The sequence below is a fragment of the Schistocerca americana genome, chromosome 1 (genome assembly GCF_021461395.2).
Source record: "Schistocerca americana isolate TAMUIC-IGC-003095 chromosome 1, iqSchAmer2.1, whole genome shotgun sequence".
NCBI classification, from domain to species: Eukaryota; Metazoa; Arthropoda; class Insecta; order Orthoptera; family Acrididae; genus Schistocerca; species Schistocerca americana.
This window is the reverse complement of record NC_060119.1, coordinates 817,910,762-817,925,063: the sequence shown is the minus strand read 5'-3', so window position 1 is coordinate 817,925,063 and position 14,302 is coordinate 817,910,762. Positions and strand designations below refer to the sequence as shown.

At 42.2% G+C, this 14,302-nt stretch overlaps 1 protein-coding gene across 2 annotated transcripts in view; it reads right to left on the bottom strand.

Annotated features, from left to right (window-relative positions):
* The window catches only part of LOC124546137 (solute carrier family 22 member 7-like), a 92,692-nt gene extending 79,336 nt beyond the window's left edge, over positions 1 to 13,356 (bottom strand). The window contains exons 1-2 of one of the 2 annotated variants that reach the window (XM_047125014.1): positions 13,109 to 13,356; positions 69 to 441 (exon numbers count right to left, since the gene is read on the bottom strand). In XM_047125014.1, the coding sequence (XP_046980970.1) occupies positions 69 to 439 (371 nt within the window). In that variant the 5' untranslated portion in view covers positions 440 to 441; positions 13,109 to 13,356. The remainder of the gene's footprint in view (positions 1 to 68; positions 442 to 13,108) is intronic. The other variant, XM_047125015.1, reaches the window with a different exon arrangement.
* Between the last annotated feature and the right edge of the window lie 946 nt (positions 13,357 to 14,302).

Below are 14,302 nucleotides of genomic sequence, written 5' to 3'. Positions count from 1 at the left end.
GAATGCTTACCGAACTTAAAGATGAAGAAGCGTGAGTTAGATATTTTGCCCACGCGTTCAGCGCTTACCTGGGTATGTGCAAGGCCTTCCACTGGTCTTCCGTGTAGTTGGTGGCCTCCCTGCCAGGCACATGGCACCAGTGGTCGGGCACGGTGAGTGCAATGACGATGTTGACGTAGGGCATGCCGGCGAAGATGACGACCAGTAGGTTGAAGGTCCAGTTGAAGCGCCGCTGGAAGCGCCCTCGCGTGCCCGCCGCCTCCATCAGCTTCTCTATCGGCGTCAGCTCGACCACATCGCCCAGACCTAGCTTCTCTTGTTTCTGTTTCTCATCCGGCGGCTTCACTAACGCAGTTAGAAGGTCTTTCTCAAATTCCTTCTGTTTCGTTCCGGTCTGTGCCATTTCTTCACGTTGTTTTGTATTGTATGATGACACCATCCCTAGCAGAAGACAAAATATTCACGTAAACAACATTTCGACATCTTAAAATCTTAAGAAACTGTAAATCACGTTTCATTTCTGTTCATCGTGGTGTTTATCTTATTACACTTCTCTGATGAAATCATCTTTCGTTAAATTTACATGTGTAATGCCGGAGAGATTGGAGGGAATTGCGTTGAGACTGCTTTCTATGGCCACGCGGTGTAGCCACGCGGTCTTAAGCACATTGTGACGGTTCGCGCGGTTCCCGTCGTCGGAGGTTCAAGTCCTCCCTCGGACATAGGTGTGTGTGTTGTCCTTAGCGTAAGTTAATTTAACTTAGGTTAAATAGTGTGTAAGCCTAGGGACCAATGACCTTAGCAGTTTGGAACTTGCCAGCATGCCATGCTATCTGTGAACTCAGTATAAAGCGAACTGAGTACTCAGAGACTTATTGGCAGAGACCATCAGCGAGCACATTGCTTTTACACTGAAGAGCGAAAGGAACTGGTACACCTGTAATATCAAGTAGCCCCCCCCCCCCCACCCCCTCTAAGTTCCCCCTCCCCCTTCTCCCTCACCCCTAGACACAGAAGTGGCGCAACACGACGTGTAACGGACTCAACTAATGTTTGAAGTAGGGCTGACATCAAGAATCCTGCAGGGCTGTCCATAAAACTGTAAGAGTACAAAGGAATGGAGATCTCTTCTGAACAGCACGTTGCAAGGCACTCCATATATGCTCAATAATGTTCATGTCTGGGGAGTTTGGTGGCCAGCGGAATTGCTTAAACTCAGAATAGTGTTCCTGTAGCAATTCTGGTGGAATTACCCAAGTCCATCGGAATGGACAATGGACATGTTGGATGCCGGTGATCAGGCGGGATGCTTACAAACGTGTTACCTGTCAGAGTTGAATCTAGACGTATCAGGGGTCCCGTATCACCCCAACTGCACACGCCCCACACCATTACAGAGCCTTCACCAGATTAAACAGTCCCCTGCTGACATGCAGGGTCCATGGATTCATGAGGTTATCTCCATACATGTCCATCCGCTCAGTATAATTTGAAAGAGACTCGTCCGTCCAGGCAACATGTTTCCAGTCATCAATAGTACACTGTCGGTGGTTTTGACGGACCCAAGTGAGGCGTAAAGCTTTGTGTCGTGCAGTCATCAAGGATGCACGAGTTGGCCTTCGGCTCCGAAAGCCTATATCGCTGATGTTTCGTTGAATGGTTCGCATACTGACACTTGTAGACGGCCATCATTGAAATCTGCAGCAATTTGCTGAAGGGTTGTACTTCTGTCACGTTGAACGACTCTCCTCAGTAGTCCTTGATCCCGTTCTTGCAGGGTTTTTCTCCGGCCGCACCGATGTCGGAGATTTTATGTTTTATTGGATCCATGACATTCGCTGTACGCTCCTGAAATGGTCTTACAGGAAAATCCCCACTTCATCGCTACCTCGGAGTTGCTGTGTCCCATCGCCCGTGCTCCGACTATAACATCACGTTAAAACTCACTTACATCTCGATAACCTGCCATTGTAGCAGCAGGAACCCATCTAACAACTGCGCCAGACACTTGTTTTATATAGCCGTTGCTGATCGCACTGCCGTATTCTGCCTGTTTACATATATCTGTATTTGAATACGCATGCATTCTTTGGTGCTTCAGTGTAACTATTATGTTTATTTCACTCAGTGCTCACGTATATCAGTTATTGGCTATAACAGTTTAGGCTGACATGTCGACAAGTACTTATTGGTTACCGATAACGCCTACTCAGTCGCAACTGATATAGCCTTTGAACAATTCATGTAAGTACTGACTGAAATAAACTCGAAAAGGGTCCATTAGATCCGTTTCATACAGGGAGGCTCTCACTGTGAGCATCAGCTGCAGCTGACGCTACAAGTTACCCGTATGCGACGGTAACATGCCTTTGGAAGAGAGAGGAACTTTTATGCCCATCTAATATGTATGTATTTTTGGGTTTGTATCCCTAAGTTCTAGGGGACTGATGACCTCAGAAGTTAAGTCCCATAGTGCTCAGAGCCATGTGAATTATTTGAACTGCTAAGTGTTTCCTGTCCCTTTGAGCTAAATCAAAACAAAGCTAACGTATCACTACAGTGAATTTTGGTACTACAACCGTCACGTTCACGTGTGGAATCTAGGTACATCTACATCTACATTTATACTCCGCAAGCCACCCAACGGTGTGTGGCGGAGGGCACTTTACGTGCCACTGTCATTACCTCCCTTTCCTGTTCCAGTCGCGTATGGTTCGCGGGAAGAACGACTGTCTGAAAGCCTCCGTGCGCGCTCTAATCTCTCTAATTTTACATTCGTGATCTCCTCGGGAGGTATAAGTAGGGGGAAGCAATATATTCGATACCTCATCCAGAAACGCACCCTCTCGAAACCTGGCGAGCAAGCTACACCGCGATGCAGAGCGCCTCTCTTGCAGAGTCAGCCACTTGAGTTTGTTAAACATCTCCGTAACGCTATCACGGTTACCAAATAACCCTGTGACGAAACGCGCCGCTCTTCTTTGGATAGAGAGAGATGATTGTGCCTCTTCTTCGTCAGTGACCACCTAAATCTGTTTATTTGCCAAATCCGACTTTACATGTTTTTGCAATCTCGAGACCCCTCAGGGACGTTTTCTCTCTGGTGGGCTTACTATAAGTGTGTGATTACTTAGCGGTGGAATACAATGATGTTTCTACTTTCATCGTGCTTGCGAACTGATGCGTCAATGACATCTTTTGTTTATGTCTCGATGTCTCATATGTCCTTTCGCTACTCCTGTTGCGGATAACGCTGTCCCAGTTTATGGGCGCTTCGGTAAATCAGTGCATTACCTCTCTCCTGTATCGATGGGCCACGTACATTAAAAATTATTACGAGTGAAGGCCGTCTGGTTTGTCGTATTAGACTATAATTACAGTTGACCTCTCTAAGTGTGTTCCTTTGCTCTGTTAATTTATTGTCCGTTTTATTCACTTTGGTTATCACACGCATAATGAAAGTAATAAAATTGTGGTTCAGAGTTAACAAAACTGCTTTCAGTTACTGTGTCACACCAGATATATCCTTCTCTGGGGAAATTAATATCCTTTTGTTTATAATCTCGATTCAGAGACAGACAACGTTTTTCAGTAAAAGAAAAAAGTGCAATGAACTCCCATGCTTAAGCCACATGCTTCTGCTGTAACGCCATGGTTCCCATTCATGTTTGCAGTTAGCTTTCATCTGGCGATCCCTACCAGGCTTTTCAAAAAACCAGATGGCTTCATCTGGCGATCCCAGCTTGCAATCTTTGTGAGGAGAAGGAGGTAACTTTTTCATTTGGCGATCCTGACAGGATATTTTTAACCCACTCGCGGGCGCATCTTTTGTAGCAATCCAGCGAAGATAGCTTTTTTTGCTGTCCTATTAGAAATGTGGTCAACTGACTATATTTATTTTCTGATGACTTTTTTGTGTTTTAGGACCTAAAACAGTGGTGTTACATATATTACCATGGCACCTTTGCGAAGTGTTAAAACTGTTGGTAAATGGATTTCACACTTTCCTTTTGTGTGCTGTAATGTGTTGTCATCACACATAAAAAATAATGAACAGCGTTTTCTATTTTTATTGTGTGTTTTCTTTTGTTATTGTTATTATGGTCCTCAGTTCATAGATTGACTGGTCTGATGTAACTCTCCGTGAAACACTATACAGTGCATGCTTCTTCATCTCCCAGTAGCTACTGCAACCAACATCCTTCTGAATCTGCTTAGTGCATTCATCTCTTGGTCTCCCTCTACGATTACGCTGCCCTCCAGCACTAAATTGGTGATCCCTTAATGCCTCAGTACGTGTCCTACAAACCGATCCCTTCTTTCAGTCAAGTTGTGCCACAAATTCCTCTTCTCCCCAATTCTATTCAGTACCTCCTCATTAGTTACATGATCTACCCACATGGGCGTACCCAGCGAGGGGCAGGGGGGAGGGGGGGCAGCTGCACCCCCTAGAAGATATTCGCAGTTATTCACTAGTTTACTGTTTTATTTAATAAGAAATGCTGCGTGTTTTCTCGGATTGTACAAGTGCGTTCTTGTATTTAAAATGTTTATTAAAAGCAGTTTTTCACTGGTTTACTGTTTTATTTAATAAGAAGTGCTGTATGTTGTCTCAAGTCCTTATTCCCTGAGACTAGTATGACCTGCCCCCCCCCCCCCCCCCCCCCCAGTTCAGATCCTGGGTACGCCCTTGTCTACCCATCTAATCTTAGCGTTCCTCTGTAGCACCACTTTCCGAAAACTTCTATTCTCCTCTTGTCTAACTGTTTATTGTGCTTGTTTCACTTCCATACATGGCTACACTCCATACAAATACTTTCAGATGAGACTTCCTGACACTTAAATCTATATTCGATGTTAACTAATTTCTTTTCTTCAGAAACGCTTTCCTTGCCATAGCCAGTCTATATTTTATATTCTCTCTACTTCGATCATCATCAGTTATTTCGTTCCCCAAATAGCAAAACTCATGTATTACTTTCATTGTTTCATTTCCTAATATAATTCCCTCAGCATCACATGATTTAATTCGACTATAGTCCATTATCCTTGGTTTGCTTTTGTTGATATTCATCTTATATCCTCCTTTCAAGACACTGTCCATTCCGTTCAACTGCTCTTCCAGGTCCTTTTTGTCTCTCACAGCATCACAATGTCATCGACAAACCTTACAGTTTGTATTTCTTCTCCGTGGATTTTAATGTCCATTCCAAATTTTTCTTTTGTTTCCTTCACTGCTTGCTCATTATACAGATTGAATAGCATCAAGGATAGGCTACAACCCTGTCTCGCTCCTTTCTCAACCACTGCTTCCCTTTCATGTATCAACTGTAAATTGTCTTTGGCTCCCAGTATTCAGAATTTGAAAGAGAATATTCCAGTCAACATTGTCAAAAGTTTTCTCTAAGTCTACAAATGCTAGAGCCGTAGGATTGTCTTTCCTTAATCTATCTTCTAAAATAAGGTCTAGGGTCAGTAGTGCCTCGCGAGTTCCACCATTTCCACGGAATCCAAACTGATCTTCCCCGAGGTCGGCTTCTACCAGTTTTTCCATTCGTCTGTAAAGAATTCGTGTTAGCATTTTGCAGCCGTGACTTATTATATTGTCAGTTCGGTAATTTTCACACCTGTCAACACCTGCTTTCTTTGGGATTGGAATTATTATATTCTTCTTGAAGTCTGAGGGTATTTCGCCTGTCTCATATACCTTGCTTCCAAGGCCATCAATAGTTCTAATGGAATGTTCTCTACTCCCAGGGCCTTTTTTTTTTTTTTACTTAAATCTTTCAGTGCTCTGTCAAATTCTTCACGCACTATCATACCTCCCATTTCATCTTCATCTACGTCCCCTTCGATTTCCATAATACTGCCCCCAAGTACATCACCTTTGTACAGATCCTTTGTTTACTTCTTCCATTTTTCTGATTTCCCTGGTTTTCCATCTGAGCTCTTGACACTCATAAACATGGTTCTCTTTTTTCCAAAGGTCTCTTTAATTTTCCTGTAGGCAGTATCTATCTTACCCCTAGTGATATATGCCTCTACATCCTTACATTTGTCCCCTAGCCATCCTTGCTTAGCCATTTTGCATTTCCTATCGATCTCACATTTGAGACTTTTGTATTCCTTGTCACCTGCTTCGTTTCTGCATTTTTAAATTTTCTCCTTTCATCAATTAAGTTTAACATCTCTTCTGTTACCCAAGGATTTCTAAAAGCCCTCGTCTTTTTACCTACTTGATCCTCTGCTGCCTTAGCTACTTCATCTCTCAAGGCTATCTATTCTTCTTCTACTGTACTTCTTTTTCCTGTACTTGTCAATCGTCCCCTAATGCTCCCTCTGAAACTCTCTACAAGCTCTGGTTCTTTCAGTTCATCCAGGTACCATGTCCTTAAATAACATTGCAGCGGACTGCCACTAGATTCCTATAAACGCTGTAAGAAAATACGTTTAGAGAGAAGTGTATCTCCCAAGGCCCACGAAAGGGTTCAAGCAGGTAACTTTTAAACTTTTAGTCAGTCCTCTAAGTTTCTGTATATTTGTTAGTGTGCTGCATACATGAAACTGCATTTGATAACGTGTCCCATATTCGACGACCTGGTTGTGGAATTGTGTACAATAACACAACTGTTAAGCCACCTCTACATGATCGTTGCTCTCTTATTTGTTTATCTGTAGAGTGAGGGTCATCATTTCTCGAATAGCATCCCACTCACTTCCATTTCCTCTTCATACGGAGACAACTACTTACGGTTTTTCCAAGTTAGTGAATAAAGGAACTTGTATCAAAACATTTACACAGAAGGACCTGAATGTATACAATCAACCCGTGTAGCTTCCGCTTAGAGGTCTAGCTTGTGAAACAACAATGTGAACCAGACCACACTCGATTCTGCTTTCTGGATTAATGGCTGTTTGTCCCTTATGTCGGTCACTCTGGATGGGGTTTTTTCTTTTATACCTATGGTAGGACTGGTCCCCGTCTCTGTCTCAACTGAAATCATATCAAACATAGTTCTAGAACTATAAGTTGTGCAGATGACGTCGGTCCCACTACACGTAGACGGCGTTGTGGCACCCGAAAGGAAATAATAATCACATTAACAGGTAAGTGATTCACTGTGACCATAGGTTTAAAAAGTGAGGTTGCTGTAAATAAATGAGGATAACACGACAGAGAATAATTGTGGTCCTGAATTAAAATTTCTTGCCAATTTCATTGAAGCATATCACATATGCAACACTTTCGGTGATGTCTGCAATACGTATTGTTTGTATTTGCGTAAGACAACTTTGCACAGGCATAGAATATTTTGTTTCATTTGCCGAAGTTGACATAAACTACTGAGGAGGTATTTTTAAATTAATCATTTTCAAGTGACTCTGTCAACCGAAAAGATTTTGTCAAAATTAATTAAGCTATCTAATTTTTGTCATGTGCTTACCAACGTTTCATTAGATTATTTATAAGATCAAAATTCCTGGATGTATATAGAAAAAGTATCTAAATGTTTTAGTGACAAAAGTATACCACTTTTGAGAAGATGTGTTATTTTACATGTATTTTCATTAGTTTGCAGACTGTAGACCAAGAACCTTATTTATACTTTTAAGTATATTATGTTATAATTCCAGGTCTCCAACTGAAATTACCTATTTCTCTTACTTACACGAATATTACACATTTTCCCGTTGTCAAGTATAAAAAATGTGAGTCTACTTTGTCTTTTTAAGAATGATATTGTCTCTTCTTTTCCAAGAAGACATTAATTATAAAATTTTGGGATGTAAGTTAATACATTCAGTATCTCAGTATGAGAACTAACCAATATTTCCACTTTTTATTTAAAGTGAACATGACACACTTGAAATTATTCATCAATAAACATAGAATGTTTTTAACTAAACCAAAAAATGAGTATTATATTACGTATCACTATTTTACTTTATCATTAGCAAATTACGGAACGTTTATGATAAAAATTTTCTCATACAACTTTTTGGAACATCTATAAATTTCGCCGGATTTGTCATCCTGTTAACACACGTCAAGAATTGTTTGGAAGGAAAACGTGTTTCATCGAAACAATGACAGCTATATACGAGGGCCGTTCAGAAAGTAACCTCCGGTTGATTTAAAAAAATACGCCAAGTTAAATAAAAATATTTTAATATATACATCTTACAACTACATCTTTGCACTATTTTTCTACATAGTCTCCATAGCGATTGAGGCACTTATCGTATCTCTTCACAAGCTTTGAAGTTCCTTCTGCATAAAAATCACCCGCTTGTGCCTGGAGCCAGCCTGTGACCGCATCTTTGAGCTCTTCGTCGTCATCAAACCGCTGTGACCCGAGCCATTTCTTCAAATGCATGAAGAGGTGATAATCACTTGGCGCCAGGTCTGGGCTGTAAGGTGGATGGTTGATAACGTCCCACTTGAAGGACTCAAGAAGGGCCGTTGTTCTGCGAGCAGAGTGAGGACGGGCGTTATCGTGCAAAAAAACGATACCGGAAGTCAGCATACCACGGCGTTTGTTCTGTATAGCCCGTCGTAACTTTTTTATTGTTTCACAGTACACGTCTTGATTAATGGTCGTACCACGTTCCATGAATTCAACCAACAACACCCCTTTGGCATCCCAAAACACCGTTGGCATCAGTTTTCTGGCAGAAAAATCTTGCGAGGCTTTTCTTGGTTTGGTAGGCGAATTTGAATGTGCCCACATCTTTGATTGTCCTTTTGTCTCAGGGTTCACGTACTTAATCCAGGTTTCGTCACCGGTCACGATTCTGTTTAACAATGGTTCTCCTTCGTCCTCATAACGTGACAGAAAGTCTAATGCGGAGGCCATTCTTTGAGTTTTGTGGTGGTCGGTAAGAATTTTGGGCACCCATCGTGCACAGAACTTACGGTAACCCAATCTTGCTGTCACTATCTCGTACAAGAGAGTCTTAGAAATCTGTGGAAAACCAGTAGACAACTCCGACATTGAGAAACGTCGATTTTCACGAACTTTTGCATCAACTGTCTGAACGAGTTCATCAGTCACCAATGATGGTCTACCACTCCTCTCTTCATCATGAACGTTTTCTCGTCCACTTTTAAATAAACGTACCCATTCACGGACAACTCCTTCACTCATAACTCTTGGTCCGTACACGGCACAAAGCTCACGATGAATAGCTGCTGCAGAATATCCTTTGGCTGTAAAAAATCTTATGACAGCACGCACTTCACATTTGGCGGGGTTTTCTATTGCAGCACACATTTCAAACTGCCACAAAAACTAAACTAGCGCAGGTACGACGTTCACTCGACCACGGCTTGATGCCGACTGACCTGTTGAGTGCGTGAACGAACAGATGGCGTCGCTACTCCCCCCACAACCCGCACTGTGACCAATCGGAGGTTACTTTCTGAACCGCCTTCGTATAAAGAGTGGAAATGTCAAACGTTTTAAGTGCAAAATCTCACATTTTTAGGAGAATCAAAAAACAATGAAACTCCTGATACATAGCTTATTTGTATCCCAAAAATTGAGGAAGTGCTTTGATATCACAGAATTATGCTGCTCACCTTATCACTGTAACAATAATGAGACTAATTAGAAAATAAATAATTTTTAAGAACGTTTTAGGTGCCATACCAGGTAACTGAGAGGTTTACAAGTGCCAATAATAAAGTTTTTCTTTCAAGTGCTTTAACACTGAGGTACTGCGTGTCATTTGCGATAGTACAAATTCAGAAATGCATAAGAAATATTTCAATTAATAGAAGTGCAGTCAACAAAAACCATTTCACATATTTCTTAAATTTTTTACAGGACAATACTAAATTGGCGACAAAAATCTCTCAGTATTGACTACTGCTTTTTACACAACTCTGTTCTTGGGATCAGATGTTGCAAAGTTTGCTGTTGCACACCCTGTGTTGTTGAGGAAGAAATGGCAACTTCGTCAACAGATCTTTCTGGTTTGCAACTGATAAACATGGCTGGTCTTTCAAACGAAGTACGGCTTTGCACAAATTTGCCATGATCTTTCCTCTTTTGAGCATACTGACATTTTTCCACTCTTCTGTTTAGAGTAAGAATTTTTTAATATCTTTTTGAGATTGATGAGTGCGAGACGCTTTGATCATGTTGCATTTAGAGATCTTAAGACGCCTTCATTGGCAGCAGAGGTTCTGTAGCATCTTTAAAATCAACTGTCAGATGTATGCCTTGGAATTAAGTGGAATGATTTCGTAGTTTCAGCTGACTCAACATCCTTGCGTAAATCCAGCGGTATAAAAGCCTTGATAACATTTTTTCATTCCTCTGTACAGAGTGTTAGGAAATTCCGGAAACGTCATCCAACGACACTACAGAGCGCTATAGTTATAGGCGCCGATGCCTGTAAATGTATATTTGTATATACAGGGTGGTCAGAAAATGTCTGAAACGCTTGTCGTGATGTTGTGGGGTAGATTGTACTGAGACATAAATGTTAAGAAAAAATTTCGTTATGTTGCACCGTTTCCGAGTTATTAAGCACTGAAAGTAGCCAATCGGGGCGTCGCGCGCTCACATTCAAGCAGCCTGCCAGGGGAGATGTTACCTAACGAGTGCTTTGTTTGGTTAGCAGAAACTTGAATTCGCGCGCGCAACGACCTTATTGGCTAACTTAAATGCTAAATAACTCGGAAACGGCGCAACGTATCGCATTTTTTTCAAACATTTATGTCTCAGTACAATCTGCCCTACAACATCACGACAAGCGTTTCAGACATTTTCTGACCACCCTGTATACAGGTCATTCCTTGATGATGTTATAAACTTTCAAGGATGTGGAGGAGGGCAGAGGAGACGTGTTTCACACTAACAGAGGTGAACAAGTGCTCATACCTCTTAAGGTATGCATTTTGGAGCCAATATTTACTAGACATTTTTTCTTATTTTAGTCCATACTACTACCTCTGAAGTTTCTATAGGAGGTCGGAGAGTGGAGTGTATAAGATTTGCAGACGACATGGTTGTGATGGCAAAGAGTGCAACAGAGATGGAACAAATGTTAGATGATCTAAACACAAAATTAGAAGAATATGGAATGAAGATTAACAAGAAGAAAACGAAAAGTATGGTAATTGAAGGAAAGGGGAGAAAATGCCATATGAAAATAGGGGTAGAGGAAATAGAGCAAGTGAATAACTTCAATTACATGGAAAGCGTAATAATGGATGATATGTATTGCTCAACAGAAATTAGGAAAAGAATTGCAATGGCAAAAGAAGGATTCAAGAGGAAACAGAAATTACTTTGTGGACCACTAAATGAAGATCTGAGGAAGAGACTTGCCAAATGTTACATCTGGAGCATTGCACTATATTGTGCGGAGACCTGGACATTGAGGAAGGAAGATGACAGAAGATTGAAGGCACTAAGGATGTGGAGATGGAGAAGAATGGAAAAAGTAATTGGGAAGACCGAGTAGGGAATGAAGAAGTATTAAGAAGAGTTGGAGAAGAAAGAAACATGCTGAAAGTCATCAGTACGAGAAAACGGAACTGGATTGGACATTGTTTGAGGAGGGACTGTTTATCGAAGGAAGGAATAGAAGGAATGGTGGAGGGAAAAACGAGAAGAGGAAAAAGAAGATGTCAAATGCTGGATCATATCAAAGGAGGCAAACATTCAGAAATGAAAAGACTGGCTATGGAGAGACAAAAGTGGAAGAGGCTTAACCCATGACAAGACCTACCGTAATGCAGAACACCTTAGTACTACTACTACCTCTGAAAGTTGGATGCCCTACATTCACGGCAACAACAATACCGGTACATGTATTCCACTGTCAGAGGTATCAGAATGATTTTCACTTGTAGCTTTCGACTTGTTCGTTTCCGAACCAGGGACCCTTACCTCAAACTGACACATTTACCCATCCCCATCAGCCTTAAAAGTTCGCAACATCATCACAAAATCGCACTGTATGTACTCGTACATCATGTACAAGCGCCGGCGCCTATAACTTTGACGCTCTGTAGCGTCTTTAGATGACGTTTCCGGGTATGGGTTCCTATTCAAAATGCTATGTACTCACTCTCCTCTACAAGTCCTAGAAGTTTGTAACGGGAATTTCCTAACCCTCCGTAATTGCAAAACCTTTGTCGCAGTTCAAAAAGCTGCGCCCACTCACCAAAAACTTGTGTGTGATCTTTTCAAACCAACCCAAGCTAAATGGGTAAACCTTACCGCATGGTACTTGGCACAGAGGAAAGCACTGCTCTGTAGTGAACGTTTGAAACATTTTCTGCATTATTTAGCTCTTGGAACAGGTCTAGAGTCATGTAACAGAGTACCGAGAACACAATATCACTGAAAAAGCGTTTTGTGAAAAAATAACGCATTGAATGTTTGAGATTTCCACTCTTCTCGCAGACATTTTGCGCGCCTCCTAGAAATCTACTTCAGGAAGCGAATTAACAATTGGGAAATATTCTGGACAGTGTTCATGGACCTAAGAGGAGATTACGCAGAGAAGCAGCTGCATTTGTGATATAGAAGCACAGTCTTTGACTGAAAGGCCGAATACTTTTCCCCTCGCTCTTGTAATTGTCAAACTGCAATGAGTCGTATTCTTTTAGAGGTCGAGCAACCGCTGCCAAAGTAGCACAAGGTGAATAAAACCTTGCGCACTGGCTGCCAAAATCATATGATTAAAAAGTCACGATAGGCTTCGCGTTAGTGGAGATGCTTCGTCAGGTAATAAGTTTCTTTATTTTTTTAAACAGTTACGACGCGGCAAAGTAAATGCCTGGAGCCATTTCCCACCGTCGATCGCCAAGATTAAACCAATAGCCCGCTAAAATAGTTGTCTAGGATCAAACTGGCCGTAAACACTCCGCATCATGGCGTTGACATCATAGAAGTGCGCACGGGATCATCAGTACTCTTTACGCTGGCACCTCGCGCACTTTCATGATTGCGTTCCCAGTCAGTTTGATCATAGACAGCTTTTAGGGAGACGAGTTTAATCTTGACGATTAACTGTGGGAATTGCGTCGTAGCATTCACTTTGCCACGCCGTATTTTTAAAAAGAGGATATATATGAAACACTTACTTACTTGCTGGCGAAGGCGCTTGATAAAGCCCGGAGACCGAATTGAGTGGAGAGTAGCACAGCAACGTAGTGGGTGGAGCTGTTACTGAACCATTTGTGCAGTGATGTGCCGAGTGCAGCAGCTATGGAACCAGATGTACGTCGACGCTGTGTGCGTAACAGGTGGCCACTTAAGCAGCTGTGCAGTAGTGTGCGGGGCTAGTCCTCCGCCACCGACGCAGCGCGGCGATGTTGCGGGTGCTCCAAGCAGTGGCGAGGCCGCTGGGCGAAGCGGCTGCCGGGCCATCGGCGCCACCGTTTATAATGAGCGGTACCTCAGCCGCACGACTCTCTTTCATCCACTTAATGCCACAGCAAACAGAAGCTCGTGCTCCGCTACGACAATGTTATCTGCTCCTGCATCCTGCAGTGAAATACAAGCGCTAGGTCACTTGAGCTTGCTGAGGTAAAGTTTTTGCGGGTGAGTTCGATGACCAGTATAGGTTTAGAATTTTCCATGACCTTTGTGAACACAGTTACACTTATGATAAGTAGAAATATAGATCAAGATCAGCGTGGACCCAAAAAGAAATGCGCCATTAGCTTGAATCACAAAGTCACGACATTCCTTTCATTGCTTCAACCATGAAATACCCTGAGTTTCCGAATTTGTGTGTTCGGTATCGTTCACCACGGAAGATAAAGCATATTAGGTCCAAAGAAGAGCGGGAAGATTCGTGACTGGTACATTTAGCCATCGCGAGAGCGTTACAAATCTCATAGAAAGTTTGAAGTGGGACACACTTGCAGATAATCGGCGCGCTAAACAGAAGGGGTTGCTCACTAAATTCCGAAATCCGTACTTCACCGAGGATGTAGAGCATATATTATCACCACCAACTTTCAAATCGCGCAATCATCACCATTCAAAGATAAGGGAAATAAGAGCTCGTACTGAGGCGTTCAGACAGTCGTTTTTCCCTCTCGCGATCCGCGAGTGGAACAGGGGGGGAGGGGGGGGGGAATATGACTCTGGCGCGAATTGTGCCCTCCGCGACACACCCCTTGGTGGCTAGCGGAGTATATATGTAGATATGGATGTAGATATCTTCTTAGAACTGTGTTATACACCGACGGAAAATAAATCGCTACCCAAAATAAATAGTTAATGTGGAGTAACGAAATATCGAGAATACGTTTGTCTAGGTTACATAT